The following is a 25,756-nucleotide window of genomic DNA, read 5'->3' as shown; positions in this document are numbered from 1 at the left end:
TTAATGACTCCAAAATCTACCTCCAGCCTTAACCTTTTTCTTGCACCCAGATTCATTTGTCCAGTTGCCTGTTTGGAATCTTCTACTTGGAATTCTTACAGACAGACATCCTGAATGTAGCATGTCAAAGCTGAACTCTTTTTCCATCTAACTATTTGCTCAGGCCAAAAACTTATGACTTCTCCTTGCCTTGTCTTTCATGCTTCACATCCAGTTTCTGTGTAAATCTTATGAAAATGTATCTCAAATCTGACTACTCCTTCCCATCTTCATTGCTGGTCCTAGCCAGAATCTCTCTCACCTACAGTATTTCTATAGCTTCCTAAAAAATTGGTATTAAATATTACCTTAAAGTAAGCTTTGAATATTTAGATATTTATGTGTTCATTTCTTCTGTTCTCCAGCCCCACACCAGCCTTCCCTTCTCCCTGTCTCCCCGTTTTGATACGCTTTCTTTAATATTTTGGAATAATTTTAAAATTTACAGAACATTTACAAGATAGCTCAGAAAATTATTGTATACCCTTCTTCCAGTCCCTCAAAATGTTGACCTCATATGTAACCTTAATACATTTGTCAAAATGATGACTTTAACATTGGGACATTGTTGTCATCTAAACTACAAACTTTATTTAGCTATCACCAAGTTTTCCACTAATGTCCTTTTTCTGATTGAGAATCCAATTCAAGATTCTTCGTTTATTCAAGATTCTTCATTGCCTTTAGCCACCCTTAGTCCTCTCTCATCTGTGACAGTTGGTCAATTTATTCTTGTGTTTCACAGCCTTGACAGCTTTCAGGAGCACTGGTCACATGTTTTTAGAAGGTTCCTCCATTTGGGTTCGCCTGAGGCTTTTTCACGATTAGAATGGGGTTCTGGATTTTGGAGCGAATACCGCAGGCATGAAGTGTTCTTCTCGTCACATCATATCAGAGGATGGCAGCGTGATGTCAGCGTGGCTTACCACTGATGATGTTAACCTTGATCACTCAGTTACGGTGGTATCTGCAGGTCTCCCCACTATAATGTTGCTATTGTTCCCTTTCTCTATTCTGTTATTTGGAAGTGAGTCACTAGGTCTCAGCCCACTCTCAAAGAGAGGAGATTTAAGCTCTACCACTTGAAGAAGGGAGTATCTACATATATTATTTGGGCTTCTGTAAATGCCCTCTTTCAAATCATAAATTTACCCTTAGTTAGAAAAGAAGAGTTCAGAGATTCTCTAAACATGTCCGGCATGTATAGCAATATTGTTTTGTGTGTCTATGAGTAGCTGTTAAATACTAAAAATTATAAATAGTTTTAAAATTACCACTGTGGCGATTGCTCGTACCTGTGAAACATTGCAGTTTTCTCCCCTGTCTTCATGAATGAAACAGTTGCCTTCTCTTTTTGAAGCTAAGGATGACTGGGACAAAAGAGCAGAATCATTTACCCTTCTTCCTTGTCAGACTCTCCATGAGTTTTCTTCCTGGATTGGAGGGATCTTTTGGTATCCTCAGGTACGTTGAGAGATCTCAAAACTAACAGGATTCTCAGACAAGATTAATTTTATTTAATCTTTATCTTTAATGCAAATATTTGCTAGTTAACACGTAAAAGTTCGGGGGAAGGATAAAATATCAAGCAAGTAATGATAAACAGGAACTCTAAAAAATGTTAAACATCATTGAATCATCAATATCAATGAAAATCTAGAAATTTTTAATCTTAAGAATTTCTTTAATCCAGTGTCAACAATTAGCAAATTGTTTAGTTCAGATGGATACTTCTTGCTGTTCTTTCTTTTTTCCCTTTTTCTTTCCTCCTCCAATTCTTACCTGACAGTAAATTTTTAACACACACTCCACATAGGTCAAGCACAAGCTTAGGTTTATGACTCAGACCAATACCACGTCTTATCTAATTATCTGAGTATGTGTTAGTGACCTTATCCTGACATTAAGAAAATAAAATGAGGACACATACACAAAGTACCACAGGGACTTTGGCGATAAAATGCCTTGATGCCGTTCATTTACGTCTGACGGGTGCAGATTTATCAGCATGTGGCCCTCATCCGTTAGGGCAGGAGCTGCTTCCTGCTCAGGCTGCAATTGTTTAGCCCTCCTGGTATTTGCAGACTTTTGCAGCTACTGTTCACAAGGTCTTGGCCACGGCACATTCATTTCTCTCACTTTATTACCATCACATGTGATTCCAATTTGTTACCAAATTGAGTTTCCAGTCCTGAGCCTGACATTCAAGCCGTCAGGTGGATTAGCTCCTTCAGCTTGGTTAGCGTGGTAGCTTCAGGTCAGTTGACAGTGGCCTATTAAATGTCCTTTGCTCCTCATCTTGGAATCTCGGCTGCCATCCTGTGGAGCAGCAGTGCTGGGTTACCCACTGTAACCTTTCTCCTTGTTTAGAACTCATAATTCTAGACCTACTGGAAAGACTTCTGATTAAAAGCAGAGTTGGTTTTTATCCCTTATCTTGCTGTTTCAGCAGCTTTTTCTCAGAGCAAAGCAGCCAGTTTATGCTCGGGTCATTTGGTGGAATATGATTGATGGAACTGTTCGGGTCATTCATTTGGTCCCTTTCCTCTTATGTCTTCTGAGTGACCTATTTGCATATATAGTTGAAATAACATCTGATTTATTATTTTGTTGTTATTAATGATAATACCTCAGGTACCTTTCATGCGGCTGTCAGATCAACTTACTGGACAGAGCAGTATTATTCATTTGGTCTCTAGACCTTTTGCTCTGCAGTAGTATCAATTTCTTTCTAGGAGAAATGGGCTGGGTCTGGTACAATGTGGTGTACTTTGTAATCTCGGCTACTCAGGAGGCTGAGGCAGGTGGATGCTTGAACCCAGGAGTTTGAGATCAGCTTGGGCAATGTAGTGAGACCTCATCCTAAAAATAAATAAAAATTAAAAAATAAAAAATATAGTGTGTTGAGCTATTACATCTAGGAAGTTCTTTTTCTTTTCTTTAACCTGAATACAACACTGATTTCTCAATGCTTGTCGTAACCAAAGATCCACGTATAGAAAATTACTCATTGGTTTTCTATTTATGTTTTGGTTCTCAAGGAAAACGGTCTTGGTCAGAGACTTTTCTCTTGTCATTAGAGGTTTTAGTAAATGAAGGTATATTTATGTTTCAGAATCAGGGAGCCAAGTTCAGCAAACACTGTAATTTCTTGGAACTAATCAAGGATTCAAGAAAAAAGCAAAGCAAAACAAAACAAAAAGGCACTTTACCACTGAACCCTAGAGCCCTTGAAAAGAAAACATTTGCTATTGGGAGAAAGAAGATGACACTTCATTCCTAAAGTTGCTGATTGTTCTTCTTGCTTTTGAACAGTTATATGATTACTATATCTGCATGGAAATATATTTGCCAGTTAATAAGTAAGGCCTGCCTTGTTTAAAGCAGCAGCCGCAGAACTCTCCTCTGCTCTGGTCTGACACTCTTGTGGCCACTTTCTGTAAGCTGTGCTGGAGTAAGTTGTGCTGTGGAAAAGTGATAGCTGAGCCTGCTGTCCATGACAAACATTGAAATAGTCAGTAAAAATAAGAGACAGGAAAGGTGAGTTTGAAGCTGATGGGGAAATACCTTTCAAAGGATAATGCTCAAGCACCTGAAAGGCAGAAAAATAAATGAGAATTATGGGCATGAATAACCAAATTTAGTCATAGCGTGCTTCATTTTGAGTTTAAATAGCCAAATGGCTCATCGCTTCCTATTCTTCAATAATTGACAGCAAGTAATTATTCTTGAGCTTTGAAAACTTCATTAGTGGATAGAGGTATTTCTGAATCTATTTTTGTTTATTTCTTTGGTTGGCTTGTTTTCTTGCGTGGTTTTTTTTTGTTTGTTTGTTTTTGTTTTTGTTTTTTTGGTTTTCCACAGCCTCTTGATGATTAGGTAGATAAGAATCTCAAATTGAGAGAAGTGTGAAGGTACCCTTTTAAAACTATGAAACACACTAATAATTGTCATGGCTGTCTGATTACCTTTTAGAAGTTGATTAAGCTGCTTTTAAATATCCCTATGAATAAATGGATGTTTTGAGAAATAACACCAAAAGGAAATCTTTTCCATTATCATTTAAAAAATAGAAAGTGCAATCTTTGGTATGCATAATGTTTTGCATGAATATATTTCTGTTGAGGGCAAATAGTTTGATTTAATTGTCTCTTTCATTGCACCTTTCATTTAATTATAATCCTGCAAAATGTCTCCTACTTCTTATAGCTAAATCCTGTTTGGATAAATTCTTTGCTTGCTCAGATTTTCCGTATGCTCAATTGTAGGGCCATGTAACTCAACTCAGTATTTTACTGTAGTTGCTTTGGGAAGATTGATGGTTTTTCTGCTCTGGAATTCAGATAAGCTGTGTTTGTACCTTAAACACAGTGTGTAAGGAGAACCGTGTAAGAAGGGATCCAGCATAAAATTATGACATTAAAATGTTTTCAGTATAGGAAATGCCAAATCAAGCATAATGAGGGATGATACGTTCTTTGTTATCCATTTGGTATCCTAGTAATCTAAGGTTAATGCAGCATCACTTATATATGGTTTTTTTTTTTCTTTTGCAGAAGGAGCTGAGTCTCCCTAGAAGAGGAAGTTTGTAAGTAGTAGGATTTTGTTTCCTTGTTTTCTTTTTATTAATATATAGTTTATAGTGTGATTCTTCTCTGATTCATTAGTGGCAATTGTAAAATGAATGATAATCAACTGAAGAAAACAAAAAACTGAATTTACTTATAAAAGTCAAACAGTAATAATTTCATAATTTCCAGGGTTTGTTCCATATGGGCATTGTAAACCTAAATGCATATTTATTCCTTGGAGAATCTTAAATTTTTTTAATGCTGTTATATAATCAAGCAAAAACATTATTTGGTAAGGAGATAGTGTAAATTGATCTGAATCAAGAATCAGTGTTCTTTATGATCTGAAATCCATGATATTTTTATACTATGGATTTTATGTGGAGTAAATGATGTACTTTTGAATCTGAACTGGAGACTTTGAATCAGTTAAACTTTCCATTATTAGATCTAGATCTTATTGAACTGATTCATGTCATGCTCTTGTATTAAAATAATGGATTTATGAACTTTTACTTGATTTCTTTATAGTGCGTTTTAATCTTTTATTTTTAAGACCATTAATATATTTGCACAAATCATAGTTTTTTTTTTTTTTCCATTAGCAAGTTGCAGAATGAAATTGAGGACAGAATTAACTACCCTCAATGTTTGACTACATTTAAAGTCAGATTTGTTACCCAGTAGTACTGTGTAAGGGCTGGTCTGGAAACATTTACATTTGATGTCTGATTTAAGTTGAAGAAGTTAGTAGATGGAGCACCTCCTTTAAAAAAATAGTATTTAAGATTAAGTTTTTACAACTCTCCTCTTGGAGGATTAGAAAAAAATTTGGTGATTATTGAAATATAGGGTTTATTCTAGGCTAAATTTTGGAAAATTTCAGCCTTTGTATCTAAGAACCAAAAATTCATCAGCTGTGAACATTTTATTACTGTCCATTTTGCTTTCTGTCTTTTGTACAAGTTTAGGCTGCCAGGCAGACACTGGATTATTATTTTTGGAGAATGTGCCGAGATAAATTGTCACTAGCTTTTAGCTTCCATCTCTCTGTGTTAGAGTTTAACAGAAAATAGTTTGCTATATAATGGACTTAGAATTAAACTCTTTCCTCTTCTGCATCATGATTAGGACTCTGTTGCCTAAACTTGTAAAAGTCCAAACTTTTTGATATTTCCTATCATGATGAGACAAAAGAAAAATAGAAAACTACATGAAATACTTTTATAGAAAAAAACTCATTTGCTTTTTTGCACTTTTCTTTAAGGCTTAAACACCCTTTCTTTTTTATTTGAAAACTTCAGAATTTCAGTCACATCTTGCTTTTAGCCTTTTTAATAGATTGCACATGGGTTTTGTTTTTTGTTTCTTGTTTTATCACATTAGTGTTTCCAATAATATTATAAAGATCATGTTAATTACAGAATTAGATTTCATGTTTCTATTAAAGGGTAATTTCCTCTTTTGCACTTGAGGAAGTCTCAATTCTGTTAATGTTAGCTGATAGCCATAAGTTGATGTGAAAATATGTGATAAGGAAAGTATTTTAAGTTTCTTTATTTGAGAAAATGGGATCTTTAATGAAAAAAGAATAATGACATAAGTTGTTTGGAGCCCATCCTTTGGAAACATAGTAAGAGAAAGTTTGATTTACATCAGAGCCATTTAAACTCCCCTCCCTGTTAAAAGTCAATTGAGCATTCAGATGATGAGCATGAAGCACACTGTATATGTATATGTGAACACAAATCTACTTTTTTAGTGAATTCTGGGAAAATTAGTATTTTCAAGTGAGGTAAACTAAAAATAAACATGCTATTTTGTATTTTCTGTTAAACACGAATATTCCCCAGAGAATTAACGATGCCTGATATAGCTGTGCTAGAACCCACTGTCACTCAGCATTTTTAGTGAATACTGTACAGAATGCCAGTAATTACTCTCCTCGTGCAAGGTTCTTTTATGACTTTGAGAAAGGGAAAATGCTTTTTAAAATAAATGCTAGAGTGATTTTATACAAATCTAATGAAGAAAGGCACAAATGTATCTTTATTAGTATCAGCTAGCCAACATAATAGTACCTGATAATTAAACCTGTTAACACTTTCTTAGTTTATTTACTGTGTACATGACTCCTCCATAAATGCTTTGAAATGTTTTTATATCTTCTCCCAGAAAGATTGGAGATTTGCTCCTGCTGTTCTTTTCAGTCTCTTCTTTGTTGTTGTTGTTCCATATTAACATAAGCAACTGCACACAGTGTGATGTATTTCTTATTGTCTCTGGTTATATAGCAATGTGATTCAACTTGTTAGAGAGTGTGTACCTTGATAAAGACTGAAAAGGCCTCTTTTGATGTATCTGCTGCTTCAAATCTGTATGTCTTGAAAGATAGCAGTTTTAAAATTGCATTTTCAGCATTCTGAAACTTACAGGGTTTTCCACATTTTTTTGAAAAATTTGAATATTGCTTTAAATAAGCTTAAAGATAACTTTTATATCCAGAATCATGGTAAAAACATATATTAAATTGAAAGCTTTCAGAAATGAAAGACCTCAGGAAATTTTTTTTTGTTATTAATTGAAAGTATAAAAAAGCGAACTATTCTGTCTAGAAAGAGAAATTCAGATCCTCACTAATTTATTATTTATGATCATTGTAATGAGAACTAACTTGAAGACTCTCTTGTTTTATAAACATTTTTAAAAGGTGTAGAAGCAATGATTGTGACTGGGTAATAGACAAGAGAAGTGAGGGAAACAGCTTTCTAGGCAAGATGCTATTATGAGATAATCAAGTAACTCCAGATCACTTTTCCAGAGGCATTACAGCTTCCTAGACAGCTGGATTTTAGCTATTTCTCTTCTTTTTCCATTCAATGAATAGCCATTTGCCAAGGCTGCTTTTGATCCCAGATACTTCCTGTACTTTCCCCCTCATTCTCCTTGGAACTAAAGTTATCACATTGTCTTATCCCCCTCCTTCCAGCTACCTGTCAAAATCATAATATAGTCAGATAGTGAAATATTAAACAGCAGGTAAAGTAACCGGACCAGAGTATATGTATCAGCAGGTATAATTATCAAGAATAGAATGATTAGTGCTAAAAGCAAATTCCAGGTACAAGATGGCATTTATATTATAAAACTTAAAAGTATGCAAAACAATATGTTGTGTCTGAATACAGGCATTTACAGTAAAGGTATAAAAGATGCATGGAAAACAAGTTTATGATAAGGGTCACTTACTAGTGGAGAGAATGAAATAAATTGGATTTGAGAGGCCTCTGCAAGGAGTTTCACGTATATCATTAATGTGGTAGTGTGTATATGGGTGTTTATATTATACCCTCTGTATTTTTGGTATTCTTGAAATATTTTATGTAAAATACTCAGTGATTGTATGGAAGTAGGATTAAAATTGCTTTAACCAAGTGTTTATGTAGATTTTTAAGTAATTTGAATAACAATTATGTAAACATTCTATTTTGAAAAAGAAAATATATCACACCTGTATTTGTGTGTGTGTGTGTGTGTGTGTGTGTGTGTGTGTATTTGGTTAATTTTGTCTCATAATGAAGATTGCTCCAAATAAATATGATTTGACAATAACTAAAATATCTACAGTGGCAGATACCAATTGGTTAATGCCAGAACATCATAGAAAAAATTATGATGATAAATTGTGATAATCTTGAAATGCTTTAGTATATACTACCTGAAGCCAGGGGATGAAGCAAATGAGATAATAGCATTTATGATGGTATATTATTACACTTAGCTTCAGAACTAGATTTGTTGCTTTAGATTTTTATCCCATCCAAGAGATGTGACTCTGAATGCCTGTTCTTTGTGTTCAGCAAGGTGCCTGGTATAATAACTACATAGCGCAGACATTTGTGGAGTCTGTACAAATCTGTCTCCCCTTCCTAGATTGGGAGCCTCCAAGCAGTGGACCTGCCCTGTTCTCTTAGGTTCTGTCACTGTGCCTGCTCCATGAGGACAAGTGGTGATGCCACGGCTGGATGGCTGATGTCAGATCCTTCATGGTTTCAATTCAGTATGGAACACATCAACCTTCTGCATGTTGTTTGATTTAGATTTTTCTAATAACTAATTTGTACTGTCTGTATTTATGAAAGTGCCATTATTGTTGTGGTACTTTTTTTCTAAAATTCACCCATATTTTGCATGTAAGTCCTGAAATCACATTTCTAAGTGGAAAAATTCACAGGGAAATGTTTGTTTTCAGGCAAGGAAAGTGCAAAAAGTAGAAAAGCCCAAGATGTGAGCCCAAGATGGTTAGGAGCAAAACCAAGGTGTCCCTGGCAGCCATTATTTAATTTTAAAGGACTCCTTTGTGTTTTGTTAATTGCCTAAATAAACAGCTCTCCAGGACGGAGAGGCTTCTTTTTTCATGGAATTCCCTAGAGTGCCTTGATGGTGTTTATACCCTGGAGAGAGGAGCAGGAAATCTGCTCAGGCCAGCTCCTGTGCCGCCTCCTGCTTTGAAGTGGTCTTTCAGATGTCTTTGTACAGAGAAGAAGGAAACTGTATTATCTACTCTTAGCAAATAGGTTCTCCCTGCTACTTAAAATGACCTTTCGTCCACCTTGTTTAATTATAAGCCTTGGTGCATTGTTTCATGGCTTTGTAGGTCTGGGATCTATACAATTATCTGCAATTATCACTTCATTTTAGTAGAAGCAGTGACTGACACTTGGCAGTTTCTTAGCTTTAAGTTCTCTGGCCACACATGCTTGCTTGCTTGATTGATGGACTGGTTTATGATATTTGATTGCGACAGCTGTTTTAAATGTATTTTTATTTATAAAATTTTTCCAACTCTTTCGAAAAATAATTTCAACTTTTAGGTTTAGGAAGCACATGTGTAGATTTGCTACAGGAGTATATTGCATAACACTAAGGTTTGGGGTAAAAATGATCCTGACACCCAGGTAGTGAGTGAATATAGTACCCAAACTGTAGTTTTCCAGCCCTTTCCCCCTTGTCTCCCTGCACTAGTGGACCTAGTAGACCCCAGTGTCTATTATTCCCATCTTTATGTCCACACACATGCTTTAAGGATGCTTTTAAAGGAATATCCAAGGCCAGGCGCGGTGGCTCACGCCTGTAATCCTAGCACTTTGGGACGCCGAGGCAGGTGGATCACCTGAGGTCAGGAGTTCAAGACCAGCCTAGCCAACATGGCAAAAATCCCATGTCTACTGAAAAATACAAAAATTAACCAGGCTTGGAGGTGCATGCCTGTAATCCCAGCTACTCCAGAGGCTGAGGCAGGAGAATCATTTGAACCTAGGAGGTGGAGGTTGCAGTGAGCCGAGATCTTGCCCGTGCCAGCCCGGCCAACAGAGTGAGACTCTGTCTCAAAAGAAAAAAAAAAAAAGGCTGGGTGCAGTGGCTCACATCTGTAATCCCAGTACTTTGGGAGGCCAAGGCAGGCAGATCACAAGGTCACAAGATTGAGACCATCCTGGCTAACACGGTGAAACCCCATCTCTACTAAAAAATATAAAAAATTAGCTGGGCATGGTGGCAGGTGCCTGTAGTCTCAGGTACTCGGGAGACTGAGGCAGAAGAATGGCGTGAACCTGGGAGGCAGAGCTTGCAGTGAGCTGAGATCGCGCCACTGCACTCCAGCCTGGGCAACAGAGCGAGACTTTGTCTCCCCCCGCAAAAAAATAAAAGGAATATCCAGCAACAGGAACCCAAAGCAGAAGCAGCTCCTAATATGTATAATAGTCCTGGAAAAGTATGTCTCTGCATGCTGAGGAGTTGCTGAGAGTATTCAAATTATCCCATAGGCAATTTAAAAGGTTTTACTTATTTTAATTAACTGATCCAGCAACAATACTAGCAGCTGGTAACAATATTCCTCTTTATAGGGTTTGTCAATGAAAAATAGTCAAACTCTGTAAAATATTTGGAGGGATTTATTCTGAGCTCAATATGAGCAACCAAGGCCTGAGGCATCATCCCAAGAGGTCCTGAGAACATGTGCCCAAGATGGTCAGGAAACTTAAGACACCTATTAATACATGTAAATTATGCATTGGTTTGGTGTGGAAAGGTGGGATAGCTGGGTGGGTGGTCCTTACAGATCATAGGTGGATTCAAAGATTTTCTGATATTGGCAGTTGGTTGAAAGAGTTATTATCTAAGACCTGGAACCAGTAGAAAGGAGTGTCTGGGTTAAGATAAGTGATTGTGGAAACTAGGGTTCTTATTATGTAGAATAGATGGTAAATGTCTCTTGTCAGGCCTTAAAAGGTATCAGACTCTTAATCTCTCCTGGATCAGGAAAAGTTCTGGAAGAGGAAGAGAGTCTCTACAGAGTGTAGATTTTCTCCACAAGAGACAGATTTGCAGAGCCATTTAAAAATCTATCAAAAAATATATTTTGGGGTAAAGTACTTTAATTTATTTCACGGCCTGCTATCTGTCATGTGATGCTATACTAGAGTCACATTGGAATTTGGTCTCTTACGCTCCAAAGAGCCTGCTTTGTCAGTCTTAAGATCTCTGTTTTAATGTCAGCTGGTCAGTTGTGCTGAATTCCAGAGGGAAGGAGGGTATCATGAGGCATGTCCGACCCTCTCTTCTTATCATGGCCTGAACTAGTTTTTCAGGTTTGCTTTGGAATGCCATTGGCTGAGAGGGGGGACTCATTCAGTCAGATGGGGGACTTAGAATTTTGTATTTGGTTTATATGTTTTTATGATTTTTCTCCATTCACCCTTTCGTTATTCCTCTGAGAGTGGTTGGAGTCCATTAGGATTGGCCTTGGAATAAGTGGGCTAGGTATCTACTGGCATTTGATAGTTTCAGGTCTGGTAGGAGGTCCACCCGCTCTGACCGCCAAGGGGATTTCCATCTTAAACACATCTGCCACATGTCAAACGTTCCAATACTAGAAATTCATCTGCCAGATCTTGGAGATGTCTTTGGTACCTCACTGAAAAATGTATGTACCTTTGGTCAGGACAGGTTGTCACCCAAACTAAATTTAGCACAGCAGAAGACGATTCATTAATGGGATGCTTCTGGTGAACTGGCAAGAAACAAGGCTAGCACAAAGTTGAGCAGGTATTGAGAACCATTTTACCATATGAATGCATTAATAAATGTATGAAAAGAATAATGAACTTATTTTACCGCTTTCTAATTTTGCCTTTCTTGGTTAGGGACAGTAAAGGGCGTCCAGAGATGAAATGGAAGATGAGAGTGACCAACAAAGGGAGAGAATGTTGTCAAAAAGTAGTTAGGACTACAAAGCAGGGGAACTTGATGGTAGCTTCTGGGTGGAGCTGGGCCTGCTAGACTTCTGAGATAGTTTGTCTTACAGTAGATATATTTGTTGGAGAACTTTCTCCTTAGTTCAGCTAAAACTGGGCTCTTATCACACGACCAGGAAAGATTAGGCTCGTGGACATACAGAAGGGTGGGGAAAATGGAATTTACAGGGTGAAAAGGAAAAATAACTCTCAGCAAAGTGAGAGAGTCCTGCTAGGAAGTTTCCCACCTCACAGATAGAATCCCAGGTCACCACACAGGAACAGAAGAGGCCAGGCTCCTCCCCTTTGCAAAGGGTGCAAACTTCCTGAGGCTCTACCTCATCCTCCCGGGGTGCATATGGGCATTATTCAGAAAGAATCAGCTGAAAAAGGAAGGGCTTCATCCAGGACCTGCAGTCTGGTATTTCAGCCTTCAGGCTGTTTTAGGCTTGAAAGTGGGATTTTGTCAGGGACCCTTGGCTGTCTCCTGTCTCAATCATATTGAATTATATGTATTGGATTAGCGTATTTCTAAAATTGGAATTCCTAATTTTGACACAAGATAGGAAGTGAGCTTCTGTATAATTGAATGGGCATAGGTCGATGTGTGTGTGTGTGTGTGTGTGTGTGTGTGTGTGTGTGTGTATTTTTTAAAAAGACTTACATTCAGGCCTGTTATATATCAGAAAACACTGCCTTGACTGCCTGTTTAGAAAAGTAGTTTGAGTAAAATGAGATTATTTCTAGAAGGCAAGGAAAGGGAATCACCTTGGTTTTCAACTTACTTGAATTACATTGGTGAGATTTTCAGCAAAGTAAAGGCAATATTTCCTGAAAGAGAGGGAGTTTGATTCAAACAAAATAAAGGACATGTAAACCATATTTGAATAAGTTTTAAAATAAATTTAGATTTCTTAGCACTTTCTGTCCTCCCACCCCCATAAATATTGAAGCAAGAATTCAAAATATTCATTGTCAAAGTCACATGGAAGTCCAGTGTCATTTTGAATGTTAGAAACCCAAAAACAAAACGAAGAAAAAAATCGAGCGTCGCATCTGAATTAGCATTTAAAGTGGCATGTTTATATAAAAAGAAAACAGTGTAATCTATCCTGAGAGTAAAGAGAGGATTTCAGACTGTGGAAGAATGTCAATTGCATTTCTGTATTCATCGAATAGCCAGTTTGGTATTTGGCACGTATTTGCAGCTTTCCTTATCACACATGCGTTTGTCTTCTGTGAAGTGGGTAGGGAAGAGATTTGGGAGACAGAAACAATGTAGGATTGATCTTCTTACCTTTGAAAATTATATGAAGACGTTAGTTTTGTCCCAGGGGAGAGGGTTAGGTTACCTGTGGGAGGTTTGTCAAAAATCTGTGTGCATTGCTGAACACCCTCGGGAATGCAAATCAGAGTCTAGTGTGTATTGAGGGCAGGGTGAGGTAGAGGCTTGAGTACTTTTAACCAGTTTTCAAGGTAAATCTAAAATGCCACTGCCAGTTGAGAATTAATGTTCTTAGCATTTTGGTGGGTGTGCATGGTGGTGAAGTGTGCTTTTGGATAGCCAAAGACAGAAGCAGAAGTTCCCTATTTCATATTTACTAGAATAAGTTTTTAGCAAATCAGAATCAAGTAGGATTGGGGGCAAGTTTTTTAATGAGCAGTCCTTTTCAGCAACGCTTATTTAGAGGGACCCATTGAGAGAGGCGGATATCTGTGCTGTCTCACTAAAAGCCACCTTCTCACATCTGTTCATCAATAGGTAATCAATCACTGAGTAGCATTTCGGAGCGTGGACTCAGAAGTCACACTGCCTAGGTTTGAATCCTGTCTCTACCATTTAGCCGACTGTGTGACCTTAACCTCTATGTACCTTAGTTTCCTAAAGTAGAATGATAATGTCATTGTGTCCTCAAATTATTTAGAGGATTAAATTAATATTTGTAGGCCGGGCGCGGTGGCTCAAGCCTGTAATCCCAGCACTTTGGGAGGCCGAGACGGGCGGATCACGAGGTCAGGAGATCAAGACCATCCTGGCTAACACGGCGAAACCCCGTCTCTACTAAAAATACAAAAAATTAGCCGGGCGAGGTGGCGGGCGCCTGTGGTCCCAGCTACTCAGGAGGCTGAGGTGGGAGAATGGCGTGAACCCGGGAGGCGGAGGTTGCAGTGAGCTGAGATCCGGCCACTGCACTCCAGCCTGGGCGACAGAGCAAGACTCCGTCTCAAAAAAAAAATAAAATAAAATAAAAATAAATGAATGAATAAATAAATAAATAAATAAATAAATAAATAAATATTTGTAAAGTGTTTATAGCAGTACCTGGCATACAATAAGTACTGTATGTTTTCTTAAATAAATAAATAAAATATATTGGGAATTATTCCCTTTTTTCTCTCTCCCCAAATCATTTATTTTTGTCCTGTTGAGTTAGGCAAAAGACCACAAAGTAGGCTGGGGAAATCCCCTTAAAGCCAGCTCATTGGAGTAGCATTTTCTTAGGGGCTGTTCTGTTTCCATGAAGAGGTGTGAAAGGGGCAGTTGACCCCATGTCCTTGGATAGCTCTTTCATTTGTACCCAGCGTTGGTCAACTCTAAGGACGCGAGGTCTCTGCACTGCTGTGGGGACAGATCCCACAGGTGTTCTGGCTCAGTATCATTAGGCCTTGAGGGAACTCACTCCCTGTCCTCAGTGGCCCCTCTATCAGATTTAAGCCATGTCTTCTCAGCAAGGTAATCAGGGCACTCCTTGAAATTGTGTTTTGGGACTGACAGGTGTTGAGAGAATAATATGGTGTATTATAGCGGTCTATATGGAAAATTTTAATCATAGAATTTCAGAGCTGGAAGAAGCCTTAAGAGAAGTCTGACTGAAAATATCTTTATTTAGTAAACAAGGAACTAATGACTCAGAGGATTTGAGGCTTGCTTGTGCTCAGGGAGTATATATGTTGATTGCAAACCATGACCAGAATTTAGGGTTCCTAACTCCCAGGGACTGGCAAGCAGCCTTTCCTTTTTGAGGTCAACATGCTTGGGTTAGAAACACAGATATCAGCAAGGGAGTGGGTACTGATATGGTTTGGCTGTGTCCGCACCCAAATCTCACCTTGAATGGTAAAAATCCCCACGTGTCAAGGGTAGTGCCAGGTGGAGGTAATTGAATGATGGAGATAGGTTCCCCCACACTGTTCTCATGATGGTGAATAAGTCTCACAAGATCTAATGGTTTTATAATGGGAGTTCCTCTGCACAAACTCTCTTGCCTGCCACCATGTAAGACATGACTTGCTCCTCCTTCACCTTCCGCCATGATTGTTGGGACTCTCCAGCCTTGTGGACCTATGAGTCTATTGAACCTCTTTCCTTTATAAATTACTCAGTCTCAGGTGTGTCTTTATTAGCAGCATGAGAACAGACTGAGACAGGTATGTTTTGTTTTATAAAGAAATGCGAGCATCAACACCCACAGTATGGACCCAATAAAGGGTAGACCTCATAGAGTTTGCTTGTCACCATGTTTGTCATAGTTTCTTTGAACATTTTGGAAAGTAAAGCCTCAAACTTGCCTTAAGAGCATCCCCTTAACACTGTAACTGAAGGGGAAACCTGCAGCCACACACCCGGCCCTACCAGGATGCTGAGTTTATCTCAGACTGTAAAGAGAATAGTGACAGCCACACTGGTGTGGTGTAATGGTCCCAGCTGCAGTAACTGGCAGTCCCCAAATATATTCATTATGCAATTAGCCATGTGAGCAGAGCAGCTGAATTCTGTATTGTTCTCTCTTTACCCCCGTTGTGTGGTAGCAAGTTGGGCCCTGGTGGCTCTAACAGGGAACTGTGGAAAGGTAGGACTTCTCTTGTGTCCTGGTGTTTCGTGGAATCTGTGCCATCTCCTCTGCCATTTTGACTCTTAAGATTTAAATTCTCCTTTTACTCCTTGTGGCAGTAGACTGTCAGACCTAAGTAACTAGAGGGAAAAAGCACACCAAAATGTTTTCAGGGTTTCTTTCTCTACTTTACTGAGTTAGGGACCTCACCCTCTGAGGATTTTGGTGGGCCATTTATTTTCCATCTGAATACACATGTGTTTTCTTTCTTTCTTTCTTTCTTTTTTTTTTTTTTTTTTTTTGAGACAGTCTCACTCTGTCACCAGGCTGGAGTGCAATGGTGCAATCTTGGCTCACTGCAACCTCTGCCTCCCTTCAGGCGATTCTCCTGCCTCAGCCTCCCAAGTAGCTGGGACTACAGGTGCACGCCACCACGACCGGCTAATTTTTGTATTTTTAGTAGAGACAGGGTTTCACCATGCTGGCCAGGATGGTCTCGATCTCTTGACCTCGTGATCTGCCCACCTCAGCCTCCCAAAGTGTTGGGATTACAGGCGTGAGCCACTGCACCAGGCCCATGTTTTCTTTTAATAGGTTGTTTTATGACATCACCTCTTTTGGGATGATGTTGAGGGCTTTCCCATGCTTAAGTACAGGAATATGTGACAAACCCATGGAAATGCCAGTAACTGCACACTTCCTCCCAGTGACCGTGTGAGCTCTGCTTCATCCCGCACATCACTCACTTAACTTTTGACCAGCACCATAAGGAAATTCTCTGCAGATAGTTCTGTGAACACATTTGCATGAGAGGAAAAAGTTTTATTGATTACAGTCTATGTGTTTGATTTGCATGTGGAAATGGGTGGCAGGAATCTGACCTAGCATAGACAGACACATTTAAAACTTTTTTTAGATTGCAAATTCTAATAATAAATTCAGGCCGGGTGCAGTGGCTCATTCCTCTAATGCCAGCACTTGTAGAGGCCAAGACAGGGGGATTGCTTGAAGTCTGGAGTTGGAAACCAGCCTGGGCAAAATAACAAGACCCTGTCTCTACAAAAAAAGACAAAACAAGACAAAAAAAAAAAAACCCGAAAACAACAACAACAACAACAACAACTACATAAAAAACAGAAAAAGTTAGCTGGGCATGTATCTATAGTCCTAGCTACTAGGGAGGCTGATGCGGGAGGATTGCTTGAACCCAGGAGTTTGAGGTGCTGTGATCATGTGCCTGCACTTTAGCTTAGGTAACAGAGTGGGACATGTCTCTAAAAAATAAATAAATGAATGAATTTAAACATGTATATTGTAGAAATATAAAGTAATCTTTCAAGAAATATTTACATATTTTGTAGATGTTTATGTGAAGATGTTCTTTGTCAGAAAATACTAATTTAGCTTATGCTTTGTGCTCTTTATTGTGCAGAAAAAACGATTTTTAACTTTTGGTGTGTCATGGAGATCAATGGGATTAACCTTTTGGTAACATTAGCATCGAGTGCCTAACTCTTCCTAAACCCTGATTTTCCAGTGCAGTCTTTTATTGTTTTTGGGGGTGGTGGTATATGCTTTTACTTAGAGGGGTCAGCTTTGAGGCAGAGATTATCTTCTAGATTTATTTTATGTTTAGGAAATTGAGGAGGGCATTTGATTTGAGAAATTGGTACTGTGTGCCTTCCATGTGCGGCTGTTGTGGAACAAGTGGTGATGTTAATTGCAGGGAGAGTAGGACCTTCCCACTGGACTAGCAGCAGGACAAAGTAAGGGAGAGTTCTGCTCCTTTCTCAGCTCCTTTTGACCCCTCTCCCTAGGCAATAAACATTCAAGTTGGCTTTGTGTGGGGCACATGAGTGGGTTTACCAGGGGGTTTGTATGTCCGCACGTAAACCATAGTGTTTAGTACCTTAACAAATCAAGAATCAATTATCTGCAAGAATAAGCAGAAGGTTTTTTTATGTCTAGAATAAATTAGCTTAAATGCTAAAACCAGTCCTTGTGGATTAAAGAAGCACTTGGAAGCAATGAAGTATATTTTTAAAATGCACTTGACATCATACACTGGAATGAAATTAATAGATCACTACACAGGTTTCATGTCTTAGAGGAATAGTGGTGGCTTTTTAAGGTGGATTTCTAAGGCACTACTAATATGTATGTAGATGTAGTTGAATTTGATAGAATCATGGGGAGAAATGCCATCAAACACCTGGTTAAAAGCATATTATTTGATTATTATCTTTGAGAATTCAGGCCACTTAGCTTTATTCTCTTTTTTCTTTCTTTCTTTTTTTTTTTTTTGCTGAAAGATGTTGGTCAGACATACCTTTAAGATGATGGTGGTGATTGTCTTGGGAGGCACTTAAAAGGAGAATTAAAGCAAAGACACTTTAAATTGGTTTTCATAGGGGTCTAAGTCTTTCCCTCCCAACACACACCACATCTACTATTTAATATCATCTAGGCTGTATTATGTTCATGTACCCAAGAATTGTGAATTCTGTTTGTGTTAACCCACAGAGGAATTTAAAACCACAAAACAAAACCTCTAAAACAGCTTCCTTTCATGGATTCCCAAGTAGCATGAACCAATTTCATCTGTCTCTACATGGTATGGTAGTGAGGTTTTCCCCAATAGCTAGCATTGCATTTCTCTCTTAAAAAAGCATTATTGAGACATAATTGGCATACAATAAACTGTACATAATTTAAAGTGCACGGTTTCATAAATTGATATGTGTATACACTCGTGAAACCACCGGCACAGTCAAGATAATAAAATACCCATCTTCCCCAGAAGTTTTCTCCTGCCCCTTTGTCATTGCTTCCCCACCCCTACATCCCCAACCAGACAACTACTAATGCTTTCCATCCCTAAAAACTAGTTTGCATTTTTTTAAAATTTTACATAACTAGAGTGATATTGTATGCACCCTTGTTTCAGGCCTGGCTTCTCACTCAGCGTAATTATTTTGAGATTCATCCATGTCATAGTGTATGTCGATCATTTATTAGGGTTTTTTGCTAAGTAATATCCTATGGACTGACTGTGTCAGTTTCATTAGTCTCTTGCCACTGGACATTTGGGTTATTTATAGCTTTTGGCCATTATAAATAAACCTGATATATGTGATCTTTAAATGTTTTCTCCCAGCCTGTGGCTTGTGTTTTTATTCTCTTTATAGCATCTATTGAAGAGCAAAAGCTTTATTCGTTCTTTAAATGCTTTTGGTGTTGGATCTAAGCCATCTTTGCCTAATCCAAGGTCACAAAGGTTTTCTCCTAGGTTTTCTTCCAAAAGTTTTATAGTTTTAGATTGTACATTAGGTCTATGATTAATGTGTTGATTTTTATACATGGAGGTGAGATATGGATCGAAGTTGCTTTCTGCATACACGTCTCTAATTGTTCCCGCACCATTTGTTGAACATGCTGTTTTTTCTCCACTGAAATGCTTTGAACTTTTGTCAAAAATTAGTTGTCTGTGTATTTGTGTTTCCATTTACAGACGTTATATTTCATTGATTTGTCTTCATATCAATCTACTATCTTGATTATTATAGCTTTATAGTAAGTCTTGATCTCAGAAGCATTAGTATTCCAACTTTGTTCATCTTTTTTCAAAGCTGTTTTGGCTATTCTAGTTGTTTTAATTGTAGAATCAGTTTGTCAGCTTCTACAAAAAAAAAGCCTGTTGATATTTTTATTGAAATCATATTAAATCCATAGATCAACCTGAGGAGCTTTGAAAAGTTGACCAGTATTTGTACTGAAATTCCAGTCTTAGAGATGGATTAAAGAGGACAGTGTGTAAGCTGATACAGTGTGGAAAGATGGGATGGAATGGCCCCCAGGTGTGTTGATGGAGGCGAAGGACCAGGCTGGGGAGTTAGGGTTGAGGAATGAGTGATCATAAATTAGCAAATACTTTGTCCAAAAAGCCCCTCAGAGAAGTGCAAGGGATGTAGTTGGGTGGGTGGTTCAGGGAGTAGCTCAAGTAATGATTTGAAGCTGAAGTCAGAAGGAACTAGCCACATTTCTTCTAGAAAGAACTATAATGGAGAGCTCACGCTTAGCATAGAGAGGAGGTAGAAGAGGAAGAGTGTGACCAGAGGAGGTTCCGTGGCTGGGAAGAGGACCATGGTTCCAAAATGTTGTGATGCAGGGGACACAGAGGGTGACATCATGCTTTAATGATTGCTACAATGCCTGAATCTGATACAACAATGAAGGTCAGTTATACTTGAACTGATTGCTTGTCTAGGACAGTGGGTCTCAACGGGGGGTGATTTTACCCCCAAAGATGACATTTGAAAATATCTCGAGACCTTTTTGGTTGTCACAACTATTTGGGGACCAGGGTTTCTCCCACTATCTTCTAGTGGAGAGAGGTCAGGGATGCTTCTAAACACCTAGAGTGAACAAGACAACCCCAAAGAATTATCTACCCAAAATGTCAGTAGTGCCAAGGATGAGAAACTCAGGTCTGGAGAGTGAGAATCAGAAAAGAAGGCAGAGGCCCGGCGAGGTGGCTCACGCCTGTAATCCCAGCACTTTGGGAGGCAGAGGCGGGTGGATTACTTGAGGTCAGGAGTTGGAAACCAGCCTGTCTCACCTAAAAATACAAAAATTAGCCGGGCGTGGGGTGGCGCACACTTGTAATCCCAGCGATTCAGGAGGCTGATGCGGGAGAATCACTTGAACCCGGGAGGCGGAGGTAGCAGTGAGCTGAGATCGTGCCACTGCATTCCAGCCTGGGCTTCAGAGTGAGACTCCATCTCAAAAAAAAAAAAAAAAAAAAAAAAAAAAAAAAAAAAAAAAAAAAAAAAGGAAGGTGGAATGAGAGCTGATTGGTTGCTCTGAGATTTCATGTTTTCTTCTGAGGAGAAATATTTGCTCTCTTGTATAGTGACTGGGATGTTTCCCTGGATGATAAGAAATTAGTCTGTGGGACTCTTCTTTGGGGATATTTTCAGAAGATTTCTAAAAAGGTTATCAAATAAAGCTAGTTTAACAAAAGAATAGCTTGACTAAAAGCAATTGGAAGAAAATTTTAGCATTTGAACTAGTGTACTTAAGAAAATCATTCTCTTTGGATGTGACACTCTCCATAGATGAGTTTGTCAATGAGTGTACTTTTCGATACAAGTAATAGAAAACCTAACTCAAAGTGATTGGAGGAAAACATTGCTAGCTGTGTAACCAAACAGTTGAGGCTGCACTGGAGGGCTGGTCCCGAGGCTCAGTGCTGTCTCAGGGACACAGGTCCTCCTGCACTGGGGGACTGGTCCTGAGGCTCACTGGTGTCTCAGGGACACGGGTCCTTCTGCACTGGCTGCAGGCTTCCTTCCTGACTCATCCCTCAGTGTCTGCCTGCAGTTTCCAGAGTTAGTGGAAGAAGAAGAAATTTTCGTCTCCTACCATTATGGGTTTCTCTTCAATTGGACCATTTTAAATTATGTGTTTAATCCTGAACGTGGGAGTGTTTCTAGCATGGCCATCATTAGCTTAGACCTGCGCTGTCCAGTACAGTAGCCGATAGCCACATGTGGCTCTCAAGCTCTTGCAATGCGGATAGTCAAAACTGAGATCCAGAAAAAGAATGCGAAATATCTCATTAGTAATTCTTATGTTAATAGCATGCTGAAATGATGGTATTTGTGGATATATTGGGTTAAATGTTATTAAAATTATGTTAACCTGTTAATGTGACTACTAGAAAATTTTAAATTGTATAAGTGGCTCTGAATTGTATTTCTGGTGTAGAACAGTAGCTTAGAGCATTCAGGAGTCATTGGAATTGGAGTGTAGTCAGTTCCACCCAAACTACATGACTGATAGATACACAGAGGGGAGAGAGAGATGGAGTGGATATTAAGCAAGTAGCCCCAACTGAACACAATGGTGAGACTGGCATAGGCAAAAAATGTTTGTTCCTTTACTACTGTTTATTACTAAAGATGAATGTATAGAAATACTACTGTACTACCATTTGTAAAAGTTAATAACAGTTTTGAAAATTATGAAATTACTATTGTGATCATAGTAACTAGTGAAACAGCACAAAGACATACAAAGAGGAAGTAAATAATCCCCATCCCTTCCAATCCCTGTCTCTATCCACAACCTTAGGCAGTCATTGTTAGACTGGTGTGTATTCTTCCATTCTTCGCTTCATGTGCATACAGGTGCAGGTACATTTGCGTACCTTGATTCATTGCAGTTGTTGCTACTACCTGTCTTAAACAAGAATGTTAAACACCCACTCTTCGATTTTCTTTTGTCACCTTATCAGTCTGCCAAGTCAGTAGATACAAATTTATCAGATTTATTTTAATAATTATATTATGTTCTACATTATAGATATACCACAATTTATTTAACCGTTTTCCTATTAACTGACATTCTTGTTGTTTTCAGTACTCCCTTTCTTCCCTCCCCACAACAAACAATGCTGCAATAAACATTTTTGTACCTATATCCTTACGTACTGGTCCTTTTTTTCCTATAGGATAGATTCCCAGAAGTGGAATTGCTTGGTCAAACGGTAGGTGTATTTCTAATTTTAATAGCTATCACTTTACCCAAAAGAATAGCAAATCACCTTCACACATAAGAATGCCCATTTCCTACATTCTCACCAGCACTGGATGTCACTGCCCTTAATTCTTTCCAACCTTATTACGCATGGTCATTACTTTAAATTGCATTTCCTTCACTATCACTGGTGTTGAGTATATTTTCATATGTTTACTGCTCATTTACATTTCTCTTTTCTTCATTTCATGCTCATTTTCACTGCCCATTTTTCCATTTAGTAGTGTTTTTCAGTTTCTACAAACTCTTACATGGAAGTATTAATCTGTTCTTGTATGCGTGCAAATGTCTTTGCAGTTTTTATCTGTTTATGATGTCTTTTGCCAAATGAAATTGTTTATTATTATTTAATCAAATATGTCTTTTTCTTTATTGCTTCTGAATTATTTGTTTTGCTCAGAGTGGTATTGTCCACCCCAAGGTCATGCAGATATTCTCTTAAATTTTCTCACCATTTTAAAAAAACATTCAATCTTCAACTTAAAATTTTGTACACGAGATGAGGTAGGATTCTCTTTCTTTTTTTTCCCCCTAGATGGATGACCAGTTACTTAAATCCTAGTTAATACAAGAAACTTTATTTTTCATGGGATTGAATTGTTGTCCTTGTCACATATAAAGATGCCATATATATTTGGAACTATTTCTGGACTGTCCATTCTGCTCCTATCTGTCTGTTTCTGTGCCAACACCATTCTGTTTTGAATACACTGGCTTTTCTAGTGACTTATAATTTCTGGTAAGTTCTCCTTCACTCTCCTTTCATACTTTCATGACTTTTTTTAGTCAGTTATTTTTCCACATTGTTCTGGTTCAACTAAAAATTTTAAATTGAAGGAGTTTTATCCTAAATGCTTGTAAAATGAAAGGTGATACAACACTACTCAATAAATAGAACCAAATATTTAATATTCCTCAATGTGGGGATCTCTTTACCTGATGCCACTAATTGGAAGAATATTTACTGAGAAACTAAAGATTACTTCTGTCAGTTTTAATTATTTAAATGTGATTTACTTTATCTCTGTGATGATTGCACAGTTATGCCAAGATGCAAATATTGGGATACAGCCATAACTTTTTAATTATCCAATAATTAAATTATTGCATTAAAGCTTAAGGGGTCAAAGTTTTCAATGAATGTAAGTTTCTAGTTTTGTATGTCTGTTTATGTACCAAATTATGAAGTATACCCATATCTGGACTGGTTGAGAGATTTGTAAATATGATGTGAACAAAGAACTATAACTGAAGTGTACAATAAACCATGTACTTTGGAATCTTTTGTGATTTAATTATTTTTAAGCTTAATGTTGGATATTACATGGACTTCAGAAATTGTCACACTTGAAACTGTGGATAAAGTTTTCTAGTATTTGATAGCTTTTGACCATTCTTTTTAATTTACACTGTATTAATATAATATTAATTGTTTTTACTGACATTCTTAATTTCTTTTTGAAATTCATTAGCTGGTATAATACTAAAGTAATAAATACCTTGTGTTTTTCTAAAGGCATCTGAAATATTGGAGCTAAATACTAAAACTGGGATTAAAAATAATGGTAATTTTAGCTTACAAATGAAGACAAACAAATGTGAGGTCTCTATTTTACTTATGGAAGTAGAAGGACATCCCCATGTAGGTTCTACCTGTGTTTACTTGATGAAGTAGAAAAAATTATTAGTTTGTTCTGTAGCCAAAAATAAAATGGTGAAATGATTGGTATATATTAATGAATGGTGTATATATAATGAATGGTATATATTAATGACATACTTAGATAAAATAAAATTGTTTTAAAAATTGAGATTTTGTTCATGACCAGCCTGGCCAACATGGTGAAACCCCATCTCTATTAAAAACACAATAATTAGCCAGGCATGGTGACACGTGCCTGTAATCCCAGCTACTTGGGAGGCTGAGATGGGAGAGTTGCTTAAATCCGGGAGGTGGAGGTTGCAGTGAGCCGAGATCATGCCACTGCACTCCAGCCTGGGTGACAGAGCAAGATGCTGTCTCAAAAAGAGAAAAAAAATGGAGATTCCTTCTAATTTTAATAGTAGTATAATTCACAGAAATAGATTGATATAGCACTTTCTTGCATGTATATGAATATTAAAGATGATAATTAGAAAAGAAGGGGAAATTAAGTTATTTGCATTAAGACCAAAAAAGGACAGTCAACATAGAGTTAAACTGAAGTCTTCCATATGAACTTATCATCTTTACTAAATCAAAACAATTTTTCCATCTCATTCAAAAGAAGGTAATAAACAGGCTGGGCACGGTGGCTCACACCTGTAATCCCAGAACTTTGGGAGGCTAAGGTGGGCAGATCACTTAAGGCCGGGAATTCGTGACCAGCCTGCCCAACATGTTGAACCCTGTCTCTACTAAAAATACAAAAAACTAGCTAGGCGTGGTGGCACGTGCCTGTAATCTCAGCTACTTGGGAGGCTGAGGCAGGAGAATTGCTTGAACCCAGGAAGCGGAGGTTGCAGTGCACCAAGATCAAGCCACTGCACTCTAGCCTGGGCAACACACCAAGACTCCATCACAGGAAAAAAAAAAAAAAAAAAGGGTGATAACAGTTACCTTCTCTAGTAGTCATATAAAAAACTAATAGGCAGTTTATTTACCCTGATTTTGGTCTCTAATATTATTCTCCACTAAAGGTCATCAGGACTGTTTTTGGAACATAACTGGATGTCATGATTGAAACAGGCAGAATTTTGTTGGAACATTTTCTTCTTTTTTGGAACTCTCTCTCTCTCTTTGTTTCTCTCTCTGTCTCTTTGTTTCTCTCTCTCTCTCTCTCTCTCTCTCTCTCTAACAAGGATGCTTTCAAGGATGTGTGGAGGTTGAGCAGATGAACCAAATTGAGGTAACTACTGCTGGCCAGTAGTGAAAATTTAAGTAGCAAAGAGGAAATGGTAATTATAAGCCATTTTAACAAGTTGAACCTCTGAAAAGCAAAGAGTCAATCATGATATATTCAGAGGTGACAAATGATATAAACTATTGCTAAATAAAAGGCATATTGTGTTTCCAGTATTTTCAAATAAGTTGCATTTTGAGCAACTTACATTGTGTTTCCCACACTCATTTTAATCATTATCAAAATTGACAGAGTCGATAAATATAAAAAAAGAGTATATTTTAAATATAACTCTGTGTATCTGTGTAAATTCCACATTGTTAATTTTAAGGTAAAATTGTTTTAAAATACAAGTAGAATCAGATTTAAAAACAGTAAAAATCACTATATAATAGGTATCGTAAGATTAACACCTGTTTCTTTTATAATACTTGCATTTAAGTGTTATAAATGTGTTTCTCTTTTAATACCTACATTGAAACATTGAATGTTTCTTTTCTTTTTTTTTTTTTTTTTTTTTTTTTTTTTTTTTGTTT

At 37.7% G+C, this 25,756-nt stretch overlaps 1 protein-coding gene across 2 annotated transcripts in view; it reads left to right on the top strand.

Annotated features, from left to right (window-relative positions):
* LOC111539887 (microtubule-associated serine/threonine-protein kinase 4-like) overlaps positions 1 to 25,756 on the top strand; it is a 392,884-nt gene that overhangs the window by 298,986 nt on the left and 68,142 nt on the right. The window contains exons 4-5 of one of the 2 annotated variants that reach the window (XM_023207890.2): positions 4,596 to 4,627; positions 22,253 to 22,288. In XM_023207890.2, coding sequence (XP_023063658.1) covers positions 4,596 to 4,627; positions 22,253 to 22,288 — 68 coding nt within the window. The remainder of the gene's footprint in view (positions 1 to 4,595; positions 4,628 to 22,252; positions 22,289 to 25,756) is intronic. The other variant, XM_023207892.2, reaches the window with a different exon arrangement.

Source organism: Piliocolobus tephrosceles, chromosome 4 (genome assembly GCF_002776525.5).
Source record: "Piliocolobus tephrosceles isolate RC106 chromosome 4, ASM277652v3, whole genome shotgun sequence".
Taxonomy (NCBI): domain Eukaryota; kingdom Metazoa; phylum Chordata; class Mammalia; order Primates; family Cercopithecidae; genus Piliocolobus; species Piliocolobus tephrosceles.
The sequence above is the reverse complement of the archived record's forward strand: the minus strand, read 5'-3'. Positions and strand labels throughout refer to the sequence as shown.